Source organism: Anser anser (assembly GCF_964211835.1).
Source record: "Anser anser genome assembly, chromosome: 25".
Lineage (NCBI taxonomy): Eukaryota > Metazoa > Chordata > Aves > Anseriformes > Anatidae > Anser > Anser anser.
The window spans coordinates 1,954,329-1,979,325 of record NC_139746.1 but is presented as its reverse complement, the minus strand read 5'-3'; the positions used below and the strand labels follow the sequence as shown (position 1 = coordinate 1,979,325).

General features: G+C 43.1%; 2 protein-coding genes across 8 annotated transcripts; one reads left to right on the top strand and one right to left on the bottom strand.

Moving 5' to 3' along the window:
• Positions 1–390: 390 nt before the first annotated feature.
• SUGP2 (SURP and G-patch domain containing 2) lies at positions 391–18,043 on the bottom strand. 7 transcript variants are annotated; one of them, XM_083811171.1, is made up of 11 exons: positions 17,980–18,043; positions 16,915–17,037; positions 14,076–15,752; positions 13,166–13,283; positions 12,078–12,586; positions 11,808–11,919; positions 10,479–10,996; positions 9,456–9,520; positions 8,647–8,783; positions 5,087–5,207; positions 391–4,904 (listed from the first exon to the last, which is right to left on the bottom strand). In XM_083811171.1, the coding sequence occupies exons 2-10, from the start codon at positions 17,027–17,029 to the stop codon at positions 5,087–5,089; spliced, it is 3,372 nt and encodes a 1,123-aa protein (XP_083667297.1). In that variant the 5' UTR covers positions 17,030–17,037; positions 17,980–18,043; the 3' UTR covers positions 391–4,904. The 7 variants fall into 7 exon arrangements, 4 of the variants coding, with proteins under 4 accessions (XP_083667297.1, XP_083667298.1, XP_083667296.1 ...); XM_083811172.1 differs by lacking the exon at positions 17,980–18,043 and adding an exon at positions 17,771–17,849; XM_083811170.1 differs by lacking the exon at positions 17,980–18,043 and adding an exon at positions 17,771–17,849 and having other exon boundaries at positions 391–2,025.
• Positions 18,044–18,146: 103 nt separating this feature from the next.
• ARMC6 (armadillo repeat containing 6) lies at positions 18,147–24,478 on the top strand. Its single transcript, XM_083811175.1, has 8 exons — positions 18,147–18,358; positions 18,892–19,051; positions 19,489–19,571; positions 20,272–20,842; positions 21,352–21,497; positions 22,062–22,193; positions 22,790–22,927; positions 23,755–24,478. Exons 1-8 carry the CDS (start codon positions 18,275–18,277, stop codon positions 23,965–23,967), a joined length of 1,527 nt encoding a protein of 508 aa, XP_083667301.1. The 5' UTR covers positions 18,147–18,274; the 3' UTR covers positions 23,968–24,478.
• The last annotated feature ends 519 nt before the right edge of the window (positions 24,479–24,997 follow it).

Sequence of the window (24,997 nt, the reverse complement as noted above, 5' to 3'; positions counted from 1 at the left end):
AAATACAGCCAGAACTTATGGATTGGGGCTTGTCAGTGCTCTCTCATTTTAGATTGTTTTTCAAAGTTCTGATTTCCTATCCAACAACAGTTCCAGTTTCTGAAACAGGTCTTGGAAACTGTTGAAAGACAGGAACTTTTGTTAACCCCATGAATGAAATAGTCTGTAACAAATAACTGCCAAAGAGGAAGTTGTTTAAAAATAGGATTTTCTTCCTTTGTATTTGCTGCTTTTCCATTGCCTCATTACCTAGGGGCAGGATAATGAGATATGACTTCCCTCTCAGAGCAAAGTCTTGGCTAGGAAGTAATTTTCGAGGAAATTAGCACAACCTCCTAATGACATGAATTAGGCACCAAAGGCTGAAGAGAACACACCGTGTGCTGGCACTTTCTTAAACAGCAGTAACTTTATTGCCCACAGATAATGCAAACATTCTCCACACTTGCTGCAATCCAGCAAGTTACCTACTTAACAAGGTTCACAAAAACTATTTATTTCAGAAGTACCCTATTGTTCTTTGAGCATATTCTCATTTCAGGTGTTTATTATTGCTCAAATCTACAGTCTGGTTGTGATTGGCCACTCAGTCATGAGATATGCAGAATGACAGATGGTACAGCACTTCCAAGACTTCATTTTCAATTAGAAAATATACCTGCTTGTAGGATAGAAAACAATCCAAAATAACAGTATTTGAATTTCTGAGTCCAGACTTTCTTTGGGCACCATACGTCAGGATTAACTTTAAAGCAGAACGGAATATCAATAGAAAAAAAATACTGTACATTGATTTTGAGAAGTAACATCTCAGCACAGATTAAATGTTCACACTAAGGATGCTGTAGTGTTGTCTAACATAAACAAAAACCAATAAATAGGAAAAACGTCACTGATATTACACCAAAGAAAAGCCTTGAAGGCAAAAAAAAATCCATATTACTCCAAAACAATTACTCCAAACAGTGTATTATTTATTAACTATAGTTCTTTTACTCTGTTAGAGCACCTCCCCCAAAATGGGGATCTCCTCATTTCTCTCCAACGAGAGCAAACATCCCTTCTTCTAGAACCAGGTCCTTACATATAATAAATTGTTGAAGGTAAAGGAGGAAAAGGAAGAAAAAGGTATAGCCAGGACTTCAGCTTGTCTAGTAAAGCATGCCACAGCTGTCAGTATAAAAGCAAGGAGCAGGAGACCTAGCTGGTATCTTTAGCAAATAAACACTCACTTCACCTCTAAATAGAAGGTGGCTGCACAATTGTTAAAATTGTTTCATTTTGTTGCAATTTTCCCCCTCATATCCTGTCTTATAAAGGAATTTGATTTTAAAGGCAACGGTAAACCACACACATATACGTAAAGAGAAAGCTTTGCTCTCTTAAAGTCAGTACACAAAGAAAATCAGAGAGACAACTAATTCCTGGGATACGTGAATAAAGGGTAAAACTCTTGCATTCTGACTGGGGCACCTTGGTTTTGGCATTCCTGTGGAGAGTAACACTGCTGTGTATGGGTTTAAAGCACTGGAAGCCACATGAAACAGTGACTAAGAAATGATTTAGTGGGTATTCTCAACAGAAACACTTAGCAGCACAGAAACAGAGGGACCTTCCTTCCCTCGTACACTATAAAATCCTGCTTTACACTAATGTAACACTGCATAATCTCAATTCCACTTGTTAGTGCCAAAAATGATGCATATCTCTTACAAATGGCCAAATTCACAAGCAAAACATTTAAACCAGCAATTGTTTAGTTCTACATTTATTGCAGATATTAAAAGATTAACAATGCTAACATGTTTACTTACACTAAAAAGAAATGTCAGTTATCCAATAACATAAGCAGCTAATGTTACTAGCTAAGCACTACTGCCAATTTGCATGGAACAGAAACTAGCAAATTGCTCTACAAGATTAATGGCAAAAAAAAAAAAAACAACCAAAAGACAGTAGACACACCATTGAAGTTAGTTAAAATGTTCACTGAAGCTTGCAGTCTTCATGGAAGAGAGCCTGGAACTAAAATAACAGAAAAAAAGCTAGTAAACTTTAAACAAGGCAATGTATCTGCATAACAAATGTTTCACATGTACACGTATTTAAATTTTTCAAATCAGAGCTGCCTGCAAAAGCAGGTCAAAATAAAAGGAAATTCCTTTTGGAAAAGGAGCGTAAGGTCATCTCTTGGTAACACAAGATAAAAGTGGCAAATGGCAACCCACTTTGAGAGCAACACTGGAATCTCAGCACCAATACTGCTCTGCTGATATCTTGTCCAAAATTAAAGTTTGGCACAAGAAAGATAGACCACACTACAGTCATCCAGGGTAGCAGATTAAGATTTTCCCAACGTTCACCTTTATTTTCAAGACAGCATTATACTCTGCATTGCAATCAGAAAGGAAGGTACCATTTTCCAATCTGGATACCAACAGTTTTCCCAGATTGGGTAAGTAGGTGTTTAGCAAATGCACCCCAAATGGTACTATGCCCAACAAACTCGGGTTAAATCAGAGTAGAACAGAATGCTGATCTGGGCGAGAGAGTGGATTTCAATCCAAAGTGAAACTACACTTTGCCTTGTGCCTTTTTGCAAGTAGCGTAACATATAATCAAGAATGCTTCCAAAATGTGAATGTCAAAGAAGAGGTGAACTGGAAGTTTGCAAGGAAATAAAAATCGTGAACAGCAATACTGGCAGCTTCATCAACGAAACTAAAAGAAAAGCTTCTGAGGGGATCTGAGAAATAGCTCAGAAGCCAACAATATTGGTTCCAGACTGTCATTCTAAAACAGGCTGTGACTGATAGATCTCCTTTTTGGAAGGCTCAAGTTTTACATTGCATAACTGCTAAACAGGCACTGGAAAGAAAGAGAGGCAGTGAAGAACAAACCCAAATGGAAACTTAACAGATAAGTGTACACTGCCAAATATCATAACTGATGACCTTTAAAGTAGCCTGTGGTCCAAAACATTCATGGATTGTAAGTACTTCCAAGTAAAGCCTACAAGAACCCCCTAACCTAATCTTTAATCAAGTGTAATAACCAGATAAACTCATCTGTATTTCTGGCCTTCATGCTTCAGCTTCTTGTAATGTAAAGGTGAAGACACGTGATGTTCATGGAAAAACAGAACTACCAGCATGATATTTTTCTATACCTGCCATTATGGTTTTATTCACTGATCATGTGCTTCAAAGCAACTAAAACTGAGTGATCAGAAAATTACACCATGACATGATATTGTTTCTTTTGGTTTCACAGACTCATACTGTAAAGAAAAACACAAACTTGCATTCATAACTAGAACTGGTTGTTACAGGCAAGAAAAGTTTGTTGCTACAGAATGAAAACGAAGACACTCCCTTTCAACCAGCAGGGTTTTTAATAGAGAGTATAATTTTGTTCTTTAAACAGCAGGTACAGGCAAGTTGATAACTGAAGAGCACGTTTTCTCGCGTATTTGTCAGTTAGGAACTTGAGATGCTGCAACATTACTGTGGGGTGCTATTAGTGGTGTACCACAAGCTCTTTGCTCTGCAAGAAGCATAATGCAGGATGAAAACATCAGCAAGACAGCACTCAATCCTAGTAAGCAAAACATGCGTCAGCTCAAGATAAGCTCTTTAAAGAGAACGTCAGTGAAGTAGGTTTTGGTACTGTAACACTCAAGTGAAGACTTTTGACTTGTTTGAGAAAGGTAATGATGGAGGAGTATGCTAAAAAGTGTGATATTACATTCTGTCACTTTCAGTAATCCAGTCACAGATCTCTCTCTTATTGATGTGCTAGTCTGAAAAAGATGAATGATCAGACCTTGAACGTTTATTTGTGGTAACACTGCTAAAGCTTTCATGTCTTCAGAGCTGCTTCACCAAGAAGTTTGGAATTGCTTTTTGTTGAAGCAGAGTAGATTAATCCAGTCTTCTCTTTCAGTGTGTTCTGGAATAGTCCCTCAGAATGACAAGCTTTTTGTCTTATTTCTTGGGATTTTTTCCAATCAAAGAACTTCTGCAAAGCAAATGTTTAATAGAAACAGAAACAACTCTCTAAACTGATGGTCTTAAAAAATTGATGCTCCACTTCTGATTATCTGACTTCCAAGTATCTTCCTTCAGCATTTTCTGCACACACATGGATTGTACCAGGTCATGACTTAAAACTTCTTTGAGAAGGAAAGAGATTACTCAAGAATTTGCTGGACAAGAGCTGCAAATCTGTGTAAATCAAAAATTACACATAAAATATGTACTGCTTGCTTGCTACAATGGTAAACCTTAGCAGCCGAAGTTTTCAAGGAAGAGTTAGTGTTCTCAGACTCAGATGAACTCAGTTATTCATCCTACACTTAAAGTATAGAATCCTATATAAAATAAGCACACAGGTAGAGACTCTTCTTGAAATTGTCGTGTAGAGGAAAAGAAACTGCTTTATGCAGACTCCAGAAGTGAATCAGAAGATCAGCCCATCAACAAAATGTAGTAAAATATAAACTGGACTGCCTTGCATTAAGATCTGAATTTGAGAAGGTTCTTGGCTTCAGAAAGGAACAGAGCCGAAGCAAGCTAGTCATAATTTTAATGTTGCTTATTCTGTTTGTAGTAAGCCATCTCATCACAAAACAGGCAAACTTGGCCAAAGAGATAGGTAAACAGGCACTTCCGAGAACAAAATCAGCTGTTTCTTCCTCAGAAGATGACATCCAAGTTGTTAGCTTGCACAATTAAATACAAGACTAACTTTAACCTGGGAAAATGTTTTAATACATTAGTGTTCAAGTCCACTACTATAGAACAAAGAGTTCTTCATACTGGCATACTCTGCTGAAGATCTTTCACACAGCAGCCTTTGCATATCCATGCACTTTCTAGTGAGCGAGTCTCTTTATGTCATACCTAGAAAGTAAGATTTGGGGTAATTCAGCAGTTCAAGGTAGGGCTGGATTTTCTTGAAACGTTAAGAAGCCAGATATACTCATGGAAACAACCACATTTTCTTGGTAAAGGAAGACTAAAAAAAAAAATGGTATTTTAATGTTTGCAGGAATTCACAAACCAGACTTGTCCATTGCACATACCTATTTACTTGCTCTTTTCTGCCTGTACATTTGTATCATTCTTTGACGGAAAACATCAAATGCATCTTCTTTATTTTCTTCCCCTGCAACACCCAAGCCCTCCCCTGCAGAGGTAGCACCCCTAGGGAGTAAAATGAATAGTTAGAACACACTGTTTCCGTTACATTCGACAATGTGCAGAAGAGATCTTAACAATACCTTCCAACAGACACAATTCGAGTGGAAGGTACCTCTGCTTCATTTGGGGGAGGAAGGGAGCAAAGGCTTGGTACCTGACATACCAGATCAATTATAAAATAATTCCCACCTCCCGTTACACATGCAAACACCCACTAGAAGAAAATGTTCCTACCACATTAAGGGAACAGCGTAGATAGAATCATCTAACAGATCAAATTCTTACATGAATTTTTGTATTAACCACTTTATTCATGGCAGATAGGATTCTCTGTTGAAAAGATGGTGAAAATTGCCTCGTTTCTTACATTTCAAAAACTGCAGAAGTCAGAGACTTTGAGGAGTAAGTAGGAAACACCACTAACTCTGCATGAAAGATGAAATTTTTACCAAGGGAACATAATGCTGCTTGCTTGAGATTTCTAGTACCCCAAGCAAGCTGAAGTCTTGCACAATAGACACCATAGACAAAACCTGGAGGTCCTGCCCTTCCAAGAAAAAAAAAAAAAGTCATTAACTCATCTCTCTCTTCATCCAAACATGTCAACAGAAGCAGACGGGCCTCAACAATATCAAAACAGCTTTTTACCCTGGAAGTAGATGGGAGAGGATGACCCACAAGAATGCAGAGGTGCAAATAATTAACAAAAATATCTCTTTCTCCAGGCTATTTGCATAGACCATACCCATTACAAAGCTAAGATTAATGAAAACTCTGCCACAGGAATGATACCCTGTGCCAGGTTTATCCTCCAGGTCAGTTACGTAAGTATTAGCTATTAGAGATTTCATTACATGAAGTAGGAAAAACTTTTTAGATTGCCCCACGTACTGAAATTAATCTGCAAATCTTAAATAAAGAAAAATGGTTCTTATCTAAGTTCTGTAATAACAGGTCCACTTCAGCCAAGTAGGTTGTTACGCAAGTCTAAAAGAATATTCAAAGGCTCTGACAAGCAAATTGAACTTTACAGTCCACAATCCTGGATGCTCTTTTTATTTCTGAATGGTACTAGAGTCTGACACTGCAGCTACACGAACAAGTAAAGTCACATTTTAAATTACATTTAGAAGTAAAACACCTAAAAGATCCTCTCAATTTCTTGGTCTAAAGAATGTCTATTATTCCCACATGGAGTTATATGTTCCCTGCATTTAAGATCTTCCCAAAGAGAATTCGACAGGTTACAAAATACCAAATACCTTAAATATACACACTCTTAAAACACTTATTTGGACTTTTTTTTTTTTTAAAGCATGAACTCTTTGAAGCAGACACCTCATTTGCTGCTTCCATTACATAAGGGCTGCTTCATACTTCCAGTTAGAAAGAACACTTTTTTTTGTAGATAGTTACACTATAGTTCCTCTTCTAGACTACTCTCAAAATAAAGAAACTAATCAAAGACATAAGATAATTACTCACAGAAACGTCTATCCCACTACAGCGTTCTGCCTTTAAGTGGTTGTTTTTTGTTTGTTTGTTTGTTTTTTGATATGTTTTGGTTTTAGGATACCTCTTGAACTGTAGAATTGGTCAGACCCAAAGCTGTGACAAGTAAAATTCTCAAGACAGGGAAAAGCAACACAAGGCTAACATGAAACTCCCTTTAAAATGTTTGGTGCCATCATTTCCTTGAGGAGTCACCACCCAATTCGTAAACCTTTTACAGTAACATAAATTAAAATACGAGTTGCTCTTGCGACCTTTCAAAGACAAGCCGTAAGTTTTTCCAATAAAAAAGAGCCTCAGGTTCCACTAACAACTGATGTGCCTCCATGTATCAGTTTTAGATACCAGCGTCATATAATGATCAAGGTAAGCTCTACGCTGGGATTGGAGTGGCTACTTATTAATCCTTCCCGTTTTGCTCAGAGGAGATGAGACAGCAAATGGACTTTTAAACAAGTCATCAGTAGAAGAGCTGGGAGGAAAAAAGGGGAGGAAAGTGTAGAGGCTACAGGTTACTAGGTGAAAAAAAAAAAAACAGCACTGTATCAAAGCAACAGACAAGAGAAAGCAAAATGTTAAGTTGCACTGGTTTCATTCTCACTGAGATTGTTGTAAAGTATTGTCCACAGAATGACTTTGGCTGGAAAGTAAAGAGAGGTAGACACCATGAAAACAGTCAGATACGGACTTACCTCTTTGTTACAGAAAAGGTAAACAAGTTTTTGTAAGGGGTATAGAAAGCAGACCTTCACTATTTTGCATGTGTCCTTACAAGAGGACGCATGCTGGAAAACCAGTATTTTCACATATTAAACACAGCCAGAAACTTTCAGAATGTGAGGGACTAACTGTCAGACCAGCTACAATTAGCTTATGATTAGCTGTGCAGCAAGACTTGTGCCACGAGCTATAGAAATGAAATAAAATTACTATTATCTTTGGTCCCAACAAGTTCTGAAGTTAAGAACCCGAGGTTCTAACATTTGTGATCACCAGACAGCCACAGGAGAGGTACGCTGCTCTGTCATTGTCCATTTGCTGCAGATGAAAGATCAATGGAAAATACAGTAATGGCCACTGGACCACAGGGAGCCGTAAGGAAGAAAGGAAAACAAACAACTTGAAGTATGCCACCAATTAAAATGACCAATACTGTCAAAAGCATGAAGAGAAAATAGAAATCCCTGGAGAAACCAGAATGTTAACCCACAAACTATATGCATGGACTTGAGAGCTTGGCATACGGGTTTAGATAGAAATAAATTGATTCTGCCTCCTTATTCAGTCAGGGAGCTGAAGAAGATATTATCCGTTCTCTGTGCTGGCAGCAGTGGACACTGGATACAGCAACTTTAAAAGATAAAATGAAGATTCAAAAACAAAACTACTTTAAAGGAAAAAGCACACTTACCTTGCAGATGCACTTACCTCTTCCGGCACGCAGTGGAATGCATCATGTATTTACAGTGAAAATATTTTGTTGCCTAAACCTAGGGAGTACTGTTTATAATATTCCTAAAATCTATTTATGTGCTATGAATGTACCTAGTATGGCAGCAAGGAGATTCCCAGGATAATACTAGGTGTTAAAAAATAAATAAATACGCCAAACAAAACACCTCCTGAATAACAGAGGCACCCAGGTATCTTTAGAAGTGTCCACACCCTGCAGCATTCACACTGCAGCCTTCAGTGATGTCAAATTGTACAGCAAGGAACAGCCACCTTCCAGACCACACTTTGCCCAGCCTGGCCAGAAATACGCGTGAAGTCTTCACGCTCAACTTTGCTGAGGCCAGAGGCCAACATCAAGAAGGAAACAAAACACGGAACTGGCCACATCAAGGTGGGTTAGATAAAAATAGTTGCTACTAGAATCCCAGCCTTTTCCACAGCTGTCAGATTTCTGTATTTTGTTCCCATTACATACACTTTTACAGGCTCTCTGATTCCTTTTCCTCGTGTACCCAGGCCATGTCCTTCTTGCCAGCCCATCTTCTGAAGCATCTGGAAACCTACATTCCTGTTTGTCAGTTTCTTGTGTGAGAATTCTAAATCTTTTGGTTTCTGTGGGGAGGAAAAAAATTTAAAAAAGATTTTGTTATTACTATAGAGGGCAATAATATATTAAAAATTAATCCCCCAAAAAAGTGTATAAACTAATTGTGTTTAAGATTCTGGAAATGCAAAATTATGTTTTAAGCAGCACTTCCTGTAGCCACATGTAAAAAGTCTAAGAGTAAATATCTGTCCTGCCAGTTTACAAAAATATATATATTTCCGCTTCAGAATCTGTTTAATTACATTATGAAAGTGTACTCTATTTTAATATTTTAAATGGTAGTTATGTTTTTTATTAACAACCATTAAATGATCTAATGACTGAATCCATACTACAAATACAGCAACAGGCAAATGGCATTTCACTAAATGTTCAAAAAAAAATTACATCGTTTTCCAGACAGCAATGCACTCCTTTCTTTCTTTTTCTTTTTTTAAGAGGGTTAATACACAGATATTATAAAAAAGCAATATTGCTCTAATCATGGTATGTTTAATTTTGACAGAGGTAGTTACAAGATAATAGGAGTCATGGCTCTCTTCAGATTTAGTCTTTCTGAGGACCAGGCTCTTCTGATTTTAATTTGAATTTTTGACAATAACACCTTTTTCAGAGGCTATTTCCTATAAAGACAGTTGATTCTCAGAATGCAATGGCAACCCAGAAGAGTTCTTTACCTTCTTCTTCTTTGTAACTGGGCAACCACGAGGCCTATCATAAGCAATTCTGACAGGTTCGTGCACTGCAAGTCAAATCAAAGACAAGAATCAGCTGTAAAGAAAACCAATTTTAATACAGAACTCAAAAAGTACATGCTCAAGTGGAACTCTAACTCAATGCCTTGGCCTAAGGCCAGAATCATCAAGAAAGATCAGAATGAAAAAAAAAAACCACCACCCAACAACAACAAAAACAAAAAACAGCCAGACAACTCCCCTCTGCCCCGCAAACTACATAAAAAAAAGGAGAATCAAGTGCGTTCATGCATAGAGTTTTGGATATATCTTGCCAGCAATACACTGATGGATGATTTACTATAAGGACTTCAGACCTTCCATTTCCATGAGCTTCTGTAATACTCTGACAGAAAATTCAGCCTGGACCTATATGGGGTTATTGTATATCATTTTCATATCACAGATGACAGCCTTCACCAATAAATATCGTTACACAGAGAGAACACACTTGTTAAAGCAGCTGCAGAGCACATGTGATCAGCTTTAAGCTACTTATATCTCAGTTTTTAGGATATCATGACCCACCTCCCTGCTGTGGCTGTATTGACAAAATTTAGCAGGCCAATCCAAAGTCTAAATATATTTAGAGTTGTCAGATACTCAAAATGTGTTCAGTGCTATACTTAGGCCTGTTAAACCTGTCATACACTGATGAACTGAAACCTGCAAAAACGACTACTGTGGGTTTTTTAAGCCCCGGAGAAAAGGTAACATTCACATACACTTAGAGATATCTGAGGAACGATGTTTTACGTGGGTAATCTCAATCTCAAATAGCAAAGTTTGCTATCATGCCACAATACAAAAAAAATGTTACACCATTTATTCAGAATTTCCTTTTCCATCTCAAGTGAACACTGTATCCAATTTTGTTAATCTTTCAGCCAGTAACAATCAGTAACAAAGTACATAAAATGCTCAAATTCTGTACTGATATATACAAAACTCACTTGTAGCACTCACCTTTTGGTTCTTCTATGAGGCATATCCTTTTAGATGCAGGAATCATACCAACTTTCAGAGACTTGCTGCTGATTCGTTTGCGGGGAAATAGTGTACCAGGAGCAGGAGTTGATGCCTGTGTTGACAGATTTGGTATAGCACCATCAGATGATGTAGCTAGCTGCTTTTCACCTGTTGAAATTTCCTCTCCTGTCTTGGAAATCAACTCTTCAGCAAGGTTTTCCGCACTTCTACCTGCTGAGATATCATCCTCTTCTCCCTCCTCTGCTTGCTCCATTTCTTCCAAAGGTCGAGAAATATCCTCCTCAAACTCCGCTTCCTCCTCATTGTCTTCCTCCTCCTCTTCTTCATCTTCCTCCTCCTCCTCTTCTGAAATATCCAAATTTCTCTCTTCAGGTTTAGCGTTTTCCCCAGCATCGGTTGCTTCTGGCACAGCGCTGAAGTTGATAGATGGACATAACTCATAGACTTTCATTCGGTAAAACTTGAAAGCAGAACTGCTTCGATCCTGTAAGAACCTGGACAAAAATTACAGCGAAAATAATATCAGCAAGATTTTCTCATCTACAAGCAAGATACTACAAATAAATCTCTTTTTAGCTTTTTGAATAGTCATTCCAGATATGTTTTTGAAGAACTGTAGGATTCCCCTGCAACATGTGCTAAGTACAGCAATCATTCTCCTCATCTCTTAAGAGGTGTGGTTCCCAAATTGTGTTGTGAAGAATTTAGTACAATTATCTTCATTATGCAGATGGACAAACTAAGACAAGAAGCTAGCTCTAGATCACCCAGAAGGCAAACAGCAGACCCCAGAAGAGAATTCAGGTCTTCCAAATTTCAGTTATGTGGTGTATGTAGAAATAGATTTATTGATTCTGAGGGAGACAGAAAAGACAACAGGGCTCCATTTCTATTGGCACAGTACAACTGAAAGTGAAAGATCTGTGCTAATTTACGCTAGGGCACATAGGCCATTATAATCAAAGCCTCATTTAAAAGAAAAAAAAGATTGAAAGTACTTTGGCAGAACACTTGTTTCAAGATGCAAGCTGACTACTTAGGATATAAAAGAAAAAGAGTAAATATTTCAGTATACGTGCATTTTGGAGAAATGATTTTCTTTCTTAGTTACTTTGGACATTTACCATTAATAGAGGTGCTGAACAGGACAAGAGGAAGTATTGCTCAAAATCCTCCATCCCTAAACATATCAAATAAAAGCATGCATGTCAAAAAAATAATAAAAGGAAATCTCACTTTAATAATCGTTCAGTTAGATTTTGTTTTTTCTTATTGGTCAGACAGATAAATGTGTAGGTTACTCACCACAGATCTGGGTTATCTGCACTGTTGTCTATGCTGAACTGCTCAATTTCTGGTCCTACCTGAGCAACAAACTTGGCAAGCTTCTCAGCAGTTTCCATCGTTTTAGCATCCACTGCAGAAAACAGAACACTCCTTATCTACAGATCCATACAAAATCTACATCACTGAAGGTCAGCACAGTTTAGAACGATCTACTTTCACAGAACAAATGATGATTAGAATTTCCAATTTAATTTGCAGTTTAAAATCTAATCTTGAATTGTCACTTACCATCAGGAAACTGAGAGGGCAATGGTAGGAAGAGTTCGGATGATGCCACTAAATCCTCAGAATCCGCCCTTTCTTCTGCTGGCAGAGGGGCCTCTGAACTGGTGGCACATTGTAAAGATGAGGTTGCATCAAGGGAAGAGCTCTTCTCAGACGCGTTGGTTTCTGACATAGAAGGCTTTGATTCGACTGAACTTTGAAGATGCTTGTCTTGGTGTTTCAGCATTGTGCCAGCTGAAAGCACAGTCTGCGTCCCTATGGTTGCTCTCCTCACCTTCCTTCCTCGAATTCCACGTTGTGCAATAACTCCAAGCCTTTTCCTTTTAAATAGCCTTCTCTTAATACTTGCGACTTTCCTGGCATACAACATAGCTCTGACCGATTCTGTTGCAGCTTCTTCTAGTGTTCTGCCCTCACCACCTGCCTCCTTTCCTGATGATGTCCGTCTTTGCACCTCTGATAACTTCAGCCTGTAATACTTGTATTCTAGACTATCTTCATCAGACAAGAACCTAAATAAAAAGAAAATCGTACACATAAAGCCTAAACCCGAAAGCCTAAGAGGCAACTTCATTTCTAAAGCAACAAGTAAATACAAAGTATGCCAAGCAAGTAAATGATGGAGGGCTTTGACATAAATCATCTGGCTAGTAATTAATCAGCTACGCTGCAATTCACACATGGAGTGATACTGTCATATTGAAAGATTATTACACTTGGAAGCATCTCAGCTTTCATTTGCCAACATTACTGGCTAGGAAGTCTGAAATGTTACTATATATTTATTTTAAGCACATTCATTTAATATGTTCACCTTGTAAATGTAAATTATTTTGAGTATCTTGAACTTGGATTGACATACGGTCATTCTTGACAGATCAAAAGGAACGAGGTCTACTACACAAAACAGGAGCAAGAGAACAATTTCCAGGGACATTAGGAAGCACAAAGATTTTCAAATAATCTAGTTAAATATACAACAGGTTTCGATCATACACCCGTTGAATAAAATAGTGAATTTAATGAAATATAATCCAAATATCTCCAGGAGAGCAAAGCAGTAGCAGGGCATACTGTTCAAACACACCTACCAGTATTCAGGACTGTTCTTTTGAGCATTTCTCTCTTTGGCAGACAAGGTTCCCGAAACAATGCTGTTCACTAGCTGTTCAATTGTCTCTACGATTTTCCGATCAGCTCTCTGGGGGACTGTAGGAAGAAATAAAACGCAGCCATTGAGTAATTTTCATCAACAGGGTATGAATATTGGTTATTCTTTGACATATTGACATTTGCAATTTTTCAACGTATTGGCACAAAAACTGCCCTCTCTTGGTGCTGGAGGAAATTAAGGAGAATGAACAAAAGTATATTCAAGCACTACTCTGAAGGGGTAAGTTGCAAATTATCAGTCACTTGGTGTCAGTGTTGCAAGACCTCACTGCAAAAGTATCTCAAGTCCAATTAGGTAAGAGCAGATGAGTACAGTAACGGCCAGGAATGCTTTAGACAGGATGAACTGGCCTAAGACAGCAGGGAAGATGGCATTCCTATAGCTTGTGTATAAACAGCTTAAAAATATAGGCCTGCATCTGATAAAACTGGTAATGGTAATGTCTCTGACTCTGCTTATGTGCAAACGTTTATTCTGGAACGTAGCCAGCTGCAGATGTGGTCCTGGCCTATCTGGAAGGTGTGACGTTGGAGGGTAGGGCAGCTGAGGCAGCCAAATGCATGAGGTGAAAATCCTTGATTTGAAACATAAACGCGTGTGGGAGAGGGGAGAAAGGGGACGTACTTTCATCTGTACAGCCTGGCACAGAACCTGGAGTGATAGCTACAGCAGACAGAATTACCTGCCTCAGCACTGCTAGGGGTTTACATGGAGATCCCAGAATTTGGAATTCCTGACCTAGTAAAGCCATAAAAGATACGAGATTAAGCAGTAGTGACAAACAAAGCAATTACGTACTGCAAGGCATTCTACAACCGTTCACTCACTTGTAACGTTAGCGTCAGGAGAGGGCTTTTGAAGCTGTACTGTGGAGTCTGCTTCAGCTTTTTTCATCTGAATTGGATATCCACTTTTCTCTAACCAGGCCTTCAAGTTTTCAATGTACTCTCTTCCAAACAACGTGGAATCATCGAAATTGGGGAATAGTGTTGGTGCTGGAGCCATTTCCTGGAGCCCTACAGCTTCAAGTATTTTCTCTTGCCTGAAAACAGACGCTAACGCAAAGGTCTGACCCAGAAGTGCTAAAGACTTACGACAAAGAGAAACAGTGGTCTCAAAAGCACTTGCCATTTCTCTGGGGTTACCAAAACCACTGGTCTTAATGCTTAACTCGTAAGCATTGCAGGCCATGAGCAGAGGTGTAACACCTTTTAGCAGGCGGTCTTGTAGCCTCATAATATATTTATCAAAAGGTTTTATTATTTCAAAGAAGCAGTTCTTAGTTTTCACAGCACCCTTGTCCAACAGCATATTTAAAAATTCATTGTCCACCTTGGGAGTTTTCAAAGCAGCATGTTGTAAACTCTTGATAGTAAAGAAACAGTAATCTCTGTGTTCTGGCTTTAAGGAGCATTTGAACGAAGCCAGCATTTTCGCACAGGTTTCTGTCTCCAGCTCAAAGAGAGCTCCAAAGAGCCGGGAAAATTCCGCATCGTTTTTTATTGCGTGAAATCCAGCCCACTTTATGATTTGTATTCCAAACGTTGAGAAAATGTCAGACTTGTCCACAAGGTCAAAATTGAGATTTCTAAAAACATGTGCGGGCTTCGGAAGCCTGAGGATAGGTCTCTGGGTTGTTATAGCTGGCCTCTGATTAGGTCGCAGAGGCAGCTTTGGATTAGGGCGCTGGACAGGCACCGGCCTCAGGTTAGGCCGTTCAGCAGCTTCTGGCATTTGATCAGGTTGCACAGCCGGCTTCTGATCAGGGCCCGGCTGCAGTTTTTTAGTGTTCCATTTCTTTAGGGGAGCTTTGATATCTCCTTTGAATAGTTTCGTTTTAGCAGCGCCCCTCACAATACGCTTTCCTCGCAGAACTCTTCCCCTGCCAATGCCGCCCCTCCGCACCGGGGGTCGGAACTCACTGTCAGACTGAATTCCAAACTCCACCTCATACTCCTGACTTTCCATGTTGCCATACTCATCTTCCATGAGTCCAGGCGACCTAAAATCACCTAAAATATCTGCAGAACTGAAGTCAGTTTCATGCGGTCCAGTGGATTCCCAAGAGTCGGGATGCCCGTAGTCCTGGTCGTGAGAAGCCAGGCTCCCATACTCCCGGTCGTGAGCCGCGGGGCGCCCGTACTCCTGATCGTGAGAGGCCGGGTGCCCGTACTCCCGGTCGCGAGATGCTGGGCGCCCGTACTCCCGGTCATGCGTAACTGGACGCCCGTACTCCCGGTCATGCGTAGCTGGGCGGCCAAATTCCCGATCTCGAGATGCTGGGTGGCCAAACTCCCGGTCACGAGTCACCGGGCGGCCGTACTGTTCGTGGTAATAGTTATCTTTCCTAATGAGAGGGCTCGCAGCTCTGTAAGAAGGTCCCGGATAGTCATCTCTAGGGTCTTCACTCCAGTCATCATGCGGATGGTGCTGGGCATTGTCGTATCTTCCATCATCATGGAAATTGTCTTCGTATCTTGGTCTTGGGACAGGCCTTGAATGAGCTGCAATGATAAAAACATAAATATGTTGATAAAACCATAAATATGCTGATGCACAGAAGTAGTCTTAGGGAAAAAAATATATAATAGGCACATTTAGACACTTGCAGAGTCGACATACCAAAACTTTTGAAGAACAGTGTGCACCCCTAACTTTAGGATATCCCTGTTTGCTTCTCTATATACATTGAACAACTCATAATATGTAAAAAGCAACAAATGACCCAAAATGCCTATGCACACATTGCAAAACAATTTATTAAACCCTCTTCTGCTCTTGTTAAAGCTGAAATACAAGTTCTGCTATAAAGCCTCTTTTCTACTTGATCACAATTTTTCTCAGTCTAGGAAGATTCCAATATTGTGTGAATAATGCTTCTGCTGAGACTTCTCTGGTGTAAAAAAAAAAAAAATCAAAAGCTCTGTTCTCACACTGAACATCAGAATTCCACAGCTGAATAGAAGATCATATTTTCTACAAATTCACACGCGATCATCTAAGATAACATTACAGTCAGAAATACTAGAATTTCCTGTATGGTATCCAGGAATCCCAAATCTAGAACCCAAATTCAGAAGGCAAAAGATTAAGTATTTAAAAGAAATAATTCCTTTGAAGCTAAGACAACTTAAAGAAAACAGATCTCGTTTTAAAACACCCAGTTTTGTATGAATGTAATCCGTGTCGTTTTTCTAGACATTTTAAATATGAAATTTAGGAGACAAAAGAATTTGCAGATGTTTTGTATGCATTCACTAAATTAACATCCCACTTTTAGTTTTTTCTCTAAAAATAACACAAAATACAAAGATTCAAAGGCCTCAAATGCACTCCTACATTTATTTAACTTATCAGACATCAACAGAATTCCACCCCGCAATGATGTCTCTGGAGACCGCCCTGAAATTGGACCCACTCTCGGATGCAGCCCGAACAGAATTCCTTTGTTTGAAATTCGGGTTTTGCCTGGAATTTGCGCTCCACATTAAAATAGTGTCAGCCATACCAAGCCATTAGCCTCTAAAACGAAAATGGATGTGGAAAAACACCAGCACAAGTCCACGTTTCAGGCAAATACGCCTAAACAGAAGCCAAGAAATCTAAGATAGCTATCGCCACGGCGGCCGCTATAATCCCCGGCACGTCATGCCCGGGTTCCTTTACCTTTAAAATGATGGATTGTGTCTTCTATAGCATCAGTCCGGTCCATGCGATACCTCTTAACTTTGTCCTGCACTACAGCATCAAACGTCTCCCGTGTGATCCGCCGAGAGGCCATTTTTTCCCCTGTAGCAAAACAGCACAATGCGGTCCCTGACCGGGGCACGGCCGCCGGAGAGATCCTCCCGCTGCCGGCACATTCCAGGCGCCCACCGGGTTCGGCCAAGGCGGATTCCCGAGAGTGCCTGGTGGCGGCAGCTCCCCCCCTCAACCCTCCGGTTCCCCCTTCAGTCCCCCCTCCCCCCAAGCCCTCTCAGCTCCCCCTCCTCAGCTCTCCCCTCAGCCTCCCCTGCTTCCCCTCAACCCCCCCCCATCCCTCTCAGCTCCCCCCCAGCCCCCTCATCTTCCCCCTCAGCCCCTTCTCAACGCCCTCATCTTCCCCTCAGCCCCTTCTCAACGCCCTCATCTTCCCCTCAGCCCCTTCTCAACGCCCTCATCTTCCCCTCAGCCCCTTCTCAACGCCCTCATCTTCCCCTCAGCCCCTTCTCAACGCCCTCATCTTCCCCTCAGCCCCTTCTCAACGCCCTCATCTTCCCCTCAGCCCCTTCTCAGCCCCCTCATCTTCCCCTCAGCTCCCTCCTCAGCCCCCTCATCTTCCCCTCAGCCCCTTCTCAGCCCCCTTATCTTCCCCCTCAGCCACTCTTCAGCCCCCTCATCTTCCCCTCAGCCCCTTCTCAGCCCCCTCAGCCCCTTCTCAGCCCCCTTATCTTCCCCCTCAGCCCCTCTTCAGCTCCCTCATCATCCCCTCAGCCCCCTCTCAGCCCCCTCTCTGCCCTCCCCTCAGCCCCCCGCGCCCAACCCGAGGCGAAGCGCGGCGTGAGGGAAGGAGGAGGCGAAGAGGGGGCAACACCCGCAGCCGCCGCCACCGCCACCCCCCGCCCTCCTCACCCCTCAGCGGGCCCCCCCCCGGGCCCTGGCTGCCCGCCGCCCCGCTCGGAGGCCCCGGGAGGAGGGGAGGGCCCGTCCCGCCCCGCGGCCCGCCCCGCCAGGAACCGGCCCTGCCCTCACCGAGCCGGCGGCGCCCCCCGGCCGGCCCCGCAACGCCCCCCCCCGCCCGCTCCGCCCGGGAGCCTCCCAGCAGCCCCCGCGCTCCTCCCTCCGCCCCCTCCCCTCCCCTCCGCCTCTGGCGGCTCCCGCACACTGCGCCTGCGCACAACGCGCCCGACCGCACGTGCGGAGAGTAGGCGCGGTGCGCGTGCGCGCTAGGAGCCTTCGTGCTCTTTTTCGCTCCGCGCCGTTTCTCGTTGGGGAGGCGGGTGTGACTTTTTTCGCCCCCTCCCCCCTTGGCCCGCTGCTTTGACGCATGCGCACTGAGAGGGCCGAGCCAGGGCGTACGGCGGCCGGGGCGGGTCAGGCGCCTCAGCGCGCTGCTCTTTGTCAGGCGGAGGTGGGCGGCGGGGGGAACCGGGGGGAACCGGGCGGAACCGGGCCCCGCTGAGCGCCCGCGGCCTCCCCCAGAGCCTGGTCCCAGGCCCTGGGCTCTCTCCGGGGCCAGGCTGGGCTCTCCTGGCCGGCCGGGCCCGCTGAGGGAGGCGCGGGGCCGGGGCGGGCGGTGGTGGCCATGGGGCAGGCGGCGGTAGCCCGGGAGGGGGGGGGGGGGGTTGTGGTAGCCCGAGAGCGGGTGCTGGTAGCCCCCGGGGGTGCAGGACCGGCTGACAGGGCTGGGAGAGCTGGGGCCCTGGTCCCGTGCCCATCCGCAGCCGAGCTGCAGCGACCTCCCCGCCCCAATTCTGGGCCTCTGCAGGGCCCCCTTATTTCTTTTCTCCTCTTTCTGCACGTTAAAAATTCACCCCTTTGTAGTATTTTTTTGGGTTTCGAGCTCTGCGCTGTGTTTTGAAAAAGAGCAGGTCGCCGTCTGTGTCTTGCCTTAACCTTACAAGGTCTCGCAGCAAAGCTAATTGCGTGCTTTCCTCCTGACAGGACAAAGGAGCAGGTTCGAGTTTGCTCCGTTCAAGTAAAATGGGATCCAAGCAGATTGCGCAGGAAACGTTTGATGATGCTGTGCAGGAAAACATCACGGAATTTGAAATGGATCTGGAGGAGGCTGTGAGAGAGGCTGTGCAGCAGTTTGAGTCCCAAGGTATCGCAAATTAATTCCACGCTTGCAATTAGGTTATTACAGATTGAGGTTTTTCAAAATTTCGGAGAACCTATGTGCAAAGATCGATCCTTCAGTATTGAAATGAAGCCTGTGTAAAGTGGAATGTAGATACTATTAATGCTAACCTAGTTTAACGGAGTAATTATGACTGAGAAACTGCTTTAAGTGAAACTGCAAGGTGCGGGTTGGTGAATGAAATTGAACTTTTTTTTTCCCAGCTGAGATTTAGTCAGAATTAGTTCTCTGTTCCAGGATGTACCTGACAATTAGAGTTAACCAGAGCTTTGGCAGCCTTTCAGCATCTTTGTGCATTGATCCATGCTTTACAACAAGCCTATCTTTGTTCGCTGTAGTTAACAAGTTCTACTTAAGGTCTTGTAACTAATATGAATCTTGTTCCTGTTTTTTCCTTTTAGGTGTTGATCTAAGCAATATTGTGAAAGCTGTGCGGCAGCCTGCCTCCGAAAATGGTCAAAAGCAAAAGCATGAAATTTTGCTGGTAGGACTATACATTTGTGTTGTCTTCTAAAGGTCAGAGTTAACTAAGAGTTTGAGTATTAGACAAGAATCATGAGACGCATATTGTACTGCCTCTGCCCCGTTTCTTTGTGAGCTCTTAAACGAGTGGTTAATCCCACATGGTCTCAGAGCTAGTGTCAAAGAGCTAGCTTGTACTTCCCAGTAGCATTATCTTTGTAGGTGCAAAATACCAATATTTCTTGGCTAGGAAACGCAGAGGCTGTCTTTCACGACTTAGAAGCAGATTCTGCCGTTGTCAGGTGTAGTCAAAGCACAGAAGAACTTTAATGAAGGAAATACGAGTAACATAAGTGGGAGCTGTTAGCTGGCTCTTCTGAGGACTGCATGCAGTCACTCACCAGCCAGGATATAAAACTACTTGTGCGTGCCCTTGGCCCCTGTGAAATGTGCTAGTGGGACCCAGTTCCCTTGCTGCCGGTCAGACTGACATTCAGGGACGTTGCGACATAGATGCATGAAAACAAAATGTTGAAGACAAAATGTTGCTCTTTGAAACAGCTGTTTCTTAGCTATTTTAAATTCGTTTGAAATTTAAAAGCAGGACATTGTTATAAATAAACAAATTTAACCAACTCTACGGAGCTGTTCTTGTTCCTTCACAGTTCAGGTTGAAAAGTAACTCTCGTTCTCTCTCTTTTTTCTTTTCTTTTGTCTTTTAGACTTTAGATTCCCTTGGGAGATGTGTTGCTGACTCTGATCTCAATGAGATGGCCGAGCAGCTAGTGGTCTTCACTGACCAGTGCAAAGAGCAGCTGGCTTTCCGCTACCTGGCTGGGCAGAACGGTGCCTATTCTGTGGTATTCTCTGCCTGCCAGTTGGCTTCGGGAGACAGAAATTTAATGCTGAAAGCCTTTTGTACTCTGTCTGCCATCTTGGATGGGCAGCCAGACCTACTTGACGCTGCTGGTCAGGATCTGCTGCTACAAACCCTGAAAGAATATCGAGAGGATGCTGAAATGACTCTGGCTGGGATCCGATGCATTCGGCACGCCTGTCTGAAACACGAGCAGAACCGCCAGGACTTTGTGAAAGGTGGGGTGCTGCCGCTCCTGACCGGAGCCATAGTGCAGCACGGAGACAGCGCTGACGTCGTCCGAACGGCCTCCTCGGCGCTCAGGATCATGACGTTTGACGACGACATCCGTGTGCCCTTCGGTCATGCTCACGATCACGCCAAAATGATCGTGTTGGAAAATGACGGGTTAAGGGTCCTCATTGAGGCTGCAAAAGGTACGATTAACCCCCTGGCTGTTGATCTTAATTTTGAATCGTCTGTGCTTTTTTTTTTTTTATCTCAAACCCGTGCTTTGCCGTAACTTGAAGTTCCCCAGAGATGGTTTGGAAATTTGCTACTAACGTGATTTAATTCCTTTGATGAAGTGTGCCCCAAGAGAGAAATACAATGACTGCTCCAGAGCTATCAGCAGCACCAAGGTGACAGTTACCAGAGCTATCTGTCAGTCTGTTTAGGAAGGATTTTACAGCCCAGTGCAGGTTTACAGACACACTATCCCTGCTGAGGTGCTGCATTTCTGCCAGGGAAAGGTATTCTCTCTCAGTCTAGCTACAGAACGAAGAGAATGTCATCTGTGATGATCTGTTTTAATTATAAAGGGGAAGTCACTGTTTCCTGGGGTTGTGTGGCTTTTAATTTTTTAATGAAGCAAACTAAAACACCTTGATTCTGCTAGCAGCTCTTCTTGCTCATACTTACTCCGTTTATCATCTTTCCTCTACAGCGTTCACAGATAACTCCGGTGTTCTCAGTGAACTGTGTGCCACCCTTTCTCGCCTCTCTGTCAGGAATGAATTCTGTCAAGAAATTGTGGACCTCGGGGGCTTAAATTTCATGGTGTCTCTCCTGGCTGACAGCATTGACCATCCGGTGAGTGATGTAACGTGTACTTTGGGGAGAGGGGATGATGCAGCAGGCTGTGATTATTTTTATTTATTTATTTTTTAAATCCTAGCTGTGAATAGACCTTAGAATTAATGCATTATTTTAGGTGCACTTAGTGTTGAAATCCAGCCATTGATCCCATTTACCTCATTTGAAGCCTTATATGCAGAACTAGATTACATGTGCTCCGTCAGATAAGAACGGAGTGATTGTGCTCCATGCTCATGGCCATTTCCTCTGTCTTCCCTGGCTCACAGCAGAACTCTGCTTGCTCCCAGAAAAGCTGAGCTGCTGATTTTCCTCCATTCTAGCTAGAAGAGGTTCAAGAGATGTTCTGTTCTTTAAACTTTGAAAACCTCTGCCAACCAACAAGCTACTTATTATTCTGTCTAGCAAGAAGGTGCACCTGACACGTGAGAATATGAGAATAGCGTTGCTGGGAATTACACCTGCTTGAGTGGAGTTGCTGGGGGATCTTCTGGATGGCTTTCAAAAGCCTGTGAAACTTTTTCTGCTTCTTTCTAAGCTTTTTTTTCTTACTGAACGCAGGATGTGGTGAAGCAGGTGCTGAGCGCCATCCGAGCGGTTGCAGGTAACGATGATGTGAAAGATGCCATAGTGAGCGCTGGTGGGACAGACCTCATTGTGCTCGCTATAAGCCATCACCTCGCCAACCCTCAGGTACGCAGCTACTGGGCTGATGCCGACGTCCCCCAACGGCTGGGAAGGGAGGGCTTCGGGCTGCATAATGTAGCAGCCTTATCTCACGTTGTGTAGGGGAACGGCCCACGGCTGTGCTCTTACTTGTGATAAACAGCTTGTGCCGAGAGCAGATATATTCTAAGTACGTTTGTTAAATGATTGCGTTTAACAAAATTGTTTTTATAACGTGAACAATGTACTAAACCCTTAACATCCACTTGATGGAGAGTGGTTAAGTGCATGCTTTGGCGAATACTTTTGTAAATGTAAAGGTGTGCCCACCTTACTACATCACAGTTTTTTCTTGTTCTTGAATAAGGGAATAATGGATAAAATGCCTTACGCCTTTGGGACTGCAAGTCAGATTTCAGCCACTATTGAAATTATTTAAAATCTGTTTTAAGTGACCATATGAAACTTAATTTACGTGCCACAGAAGCAGGATGTTTCAGTGGGAGAAACTAAAAATTACTATTTATTAAAAAACACCCAAAACAGGAAAACAACTCCAAAGATCTAATTTTATTAAAGCAACACTTTCAGCAATTGCCTTCCTCTTCTTCTTTGTCTTGTAGATCTGTGAGCAAGGTTGTGCAGCGTTGTGCATGCTGGCTTTGCGCAAACCTGAGAACTGTAACGTCATCATGGAAGGCGGAGGGGCACTGGCAGCTCTTCAGGCTATGAAAGCGCACCCACGAGAAGTGGCTGTCCAGGTATCTGCCTTACAGCTCTTGATTATTCGTTAGGATTGTTGTTGGTTGTGTTCGCTGCTTCGTTTGTCCTTCACTTGACGAACACTGAAAAGTTAAATGTGTTGGGAAGATAGTTGCAGCATCTAAATGCAGGGCCCCCTGTGTCTGTCATCCTGATGTAGTCAGAACAAAATGCAGTTTGGGTTTCAGACCCACCTGCTTTCAGGTTCAAGTGACCGTGCAATGCTTCCCTTGAAGGCATTACTTCTCCTCCTCAAAAGAGCAGGGCTCTTTCAGAGCCATCTTGCGCTACTGTGATGTGTCACAGAGGGGACATTGCTGTCTTTTCTCCAGAGTTGAGTAAAATGCCTACATGGCAAGCTTCTGATTTCTCATTTTATGCTCTCCAGAGTATTAAAATACCCTAGGAAATATTTTTGAAAGAGCAGCATAAGCTACTGCAGCAAAGTGAAAGGAAAGGTACATGGAAGAGCATACACGGGGGTGGAAGGGCGGCTCTGCTGTAAAAAATAAATAAATAAATCTGTCTTAATATTATTTAAAGAAGTACTTGGTATTGCCTGGCTGCTGTTGGAACATCAGTAAATCTCAGACGGAAGCAGGAGGTTTTGTTGTATAAACATCAGCGTAAAATAGCAGCCGTGCTTTTGTCTATGGATTTTATTCTCCCAGAAAATAGTTTGCTGCTGTCTACAACATCTCACGTTTGGTTGCCCAGAAAAGGTTCCTCGGTTGGAGCCAGATCTGCTTTGTGTGTGCCAGCATCCCACTTGGATGGTGTTTCCCTGTGTAAGATGCTAATACCTCTTGTTTTCCTCTCTCCTCAGAAACAGGCTTGCATGCTGATCCGCAACCTGGTCTCCCGGAGCCGGGACTTTTCTCAGCCCATCTTAGAGATGGGAGCTGAGAACCTAATAACAGAAGCTCGCGCGACGCACAGGGACTGTGACGATGTGGCCAAAGCTGCCCTGCGAGATCTTGGCTGCAAAGTGGAGCTCAGAGAGCTGTGGACAGGTCAGAAGGGAAGCCTCGCTCAGTGAATCACCAGTCCGCTGAGCAGTGGAGCTTCAGAGCACCTGTGTACATGAAGTCTTAAGGGGGGGAACGAAGCGGCATGGATTAACTTGCAGTTAAACTGACCTGGAATACCTGATGCAAATGCCTAGCTTGTGAGGCTGCGGTGAACTTTTTATTGGGAGCTACGGCTGAAATGGCTTTGTGCATTCCAAGGCTGCAAACCAACTCTGTAGTAATCATTCCTTGAATCATCTAATGCCTGAAGATGATCTGCTCCCCCTGTTATGTATGTTTCTTGTGTACGAGACAGGGCTGTCCCGTGTGCTTTGTTCTATACAGTAAGAGCAAAGGTGGGTCTCTCCTGATAGGAGCCCGGTGCGTACCATGGCAGCTGGTTCTGGTTTGCTCCTCTGCTCCCTGCCGATGGGGGCCAGCAGCCTGATCTGGTAATGGGAGGGCTGAGGAGGGATCCCATCATTTGTGAACGTGTTCTGTCCTGTTGTGCTGTTCTAACTTATTTTACTGCTGACCGTATTCTGTGTGGCTTCTTTGTTTGGGGTTTTCAGCCGACGTAACATTTTTAAACAAAAGCACGTAAGGATTTCTAGTGGTGTGGCCAAAACCAACGTGCCTCGCCATGTTGCCATTTGCTTCCAGGAGGAGAGGTCGTGTTCTGCTCCAGTGAGATGGGCAAGTCGGGGACTGGTAGTGGGGATGGTAATAGCAAAGGAGGGACAAACTGGCAGTGGTACCTCACAGCAGGAAGCACTGAGGAGCCCGGGCTTTGGTTACCTCTTAGCAGAGCAGCGTTTCCCAGAATCCAAGAGGGCCATTAGGATAATGAAGAGGCTGTATGCCTCGTGGTCTGAAAACAGCTGTGGACTTGGAGGCGAGACAGAGATGAAACATCCAGAAAGCTGCTGAAGCCGCAGCTAAAAGCTTCTGCATGCCCCCAGCCAAGTGGTTCCTGCTGCTGTGCTGCGTTACCAGCTCTGCTCCGGGTGCCGATAAAACCTTCCTCCTGCTCTGCTGCTGATGTTGTACTTGAATGGA

What these genes read in the sequence shown, in the direction of transcription:
- SUGP2 (XM_083811171.1), bottom strand. Translation starts at nt 17,029, where the DNA reads ATGGCCTCTCGGCGGATCACACGGGAGACGTTTGATGCTGTAGTGCAG. An exon ending in CACAATCCATCATTTTAAAG is followed by an intron (nt 15,753 to 16,914) that starts GTAAAGGAACCC and finishes TTATCATTGCAG; the next exon opens with CTCATTCAAGGCCTGTCCCA. An exon ending in CAGTTACAAAGAAGAAGAAG is followed by an intron (nt 8,784 to 9,455) that starts GTAAAGAACTCT and finishes TCCTCCCCACAG; the next exon opens with AAACCAAAAGATTTAGAATT.
- ARMC6 (XM_083811175.1), top strand. Translation starts at nt 18,275, where the DNA reads ATGCGCACTGAGAGGGCCGAGCCAGGGCGTACGGCGGCCGGGGCGGGT. An exon ending in CTGACAGCATTGACCATCCG is followed by an intron (nt 21,498 to 22,061) that starts GTGAGTGATGTA and finishes TACTGAACGCAG; the next exon opens with GATGTGGTGAAGCAGGTGCT. An exon ending in ATCACCTCGCCAACCCTCAG is followed by an intron (nt 22,194 to 22,789) that starts GTACGCAGCTAC and finishes TTTGTCTTGTAG; the next exon opens with ATCTGTGAGCAAGGTTGTGC.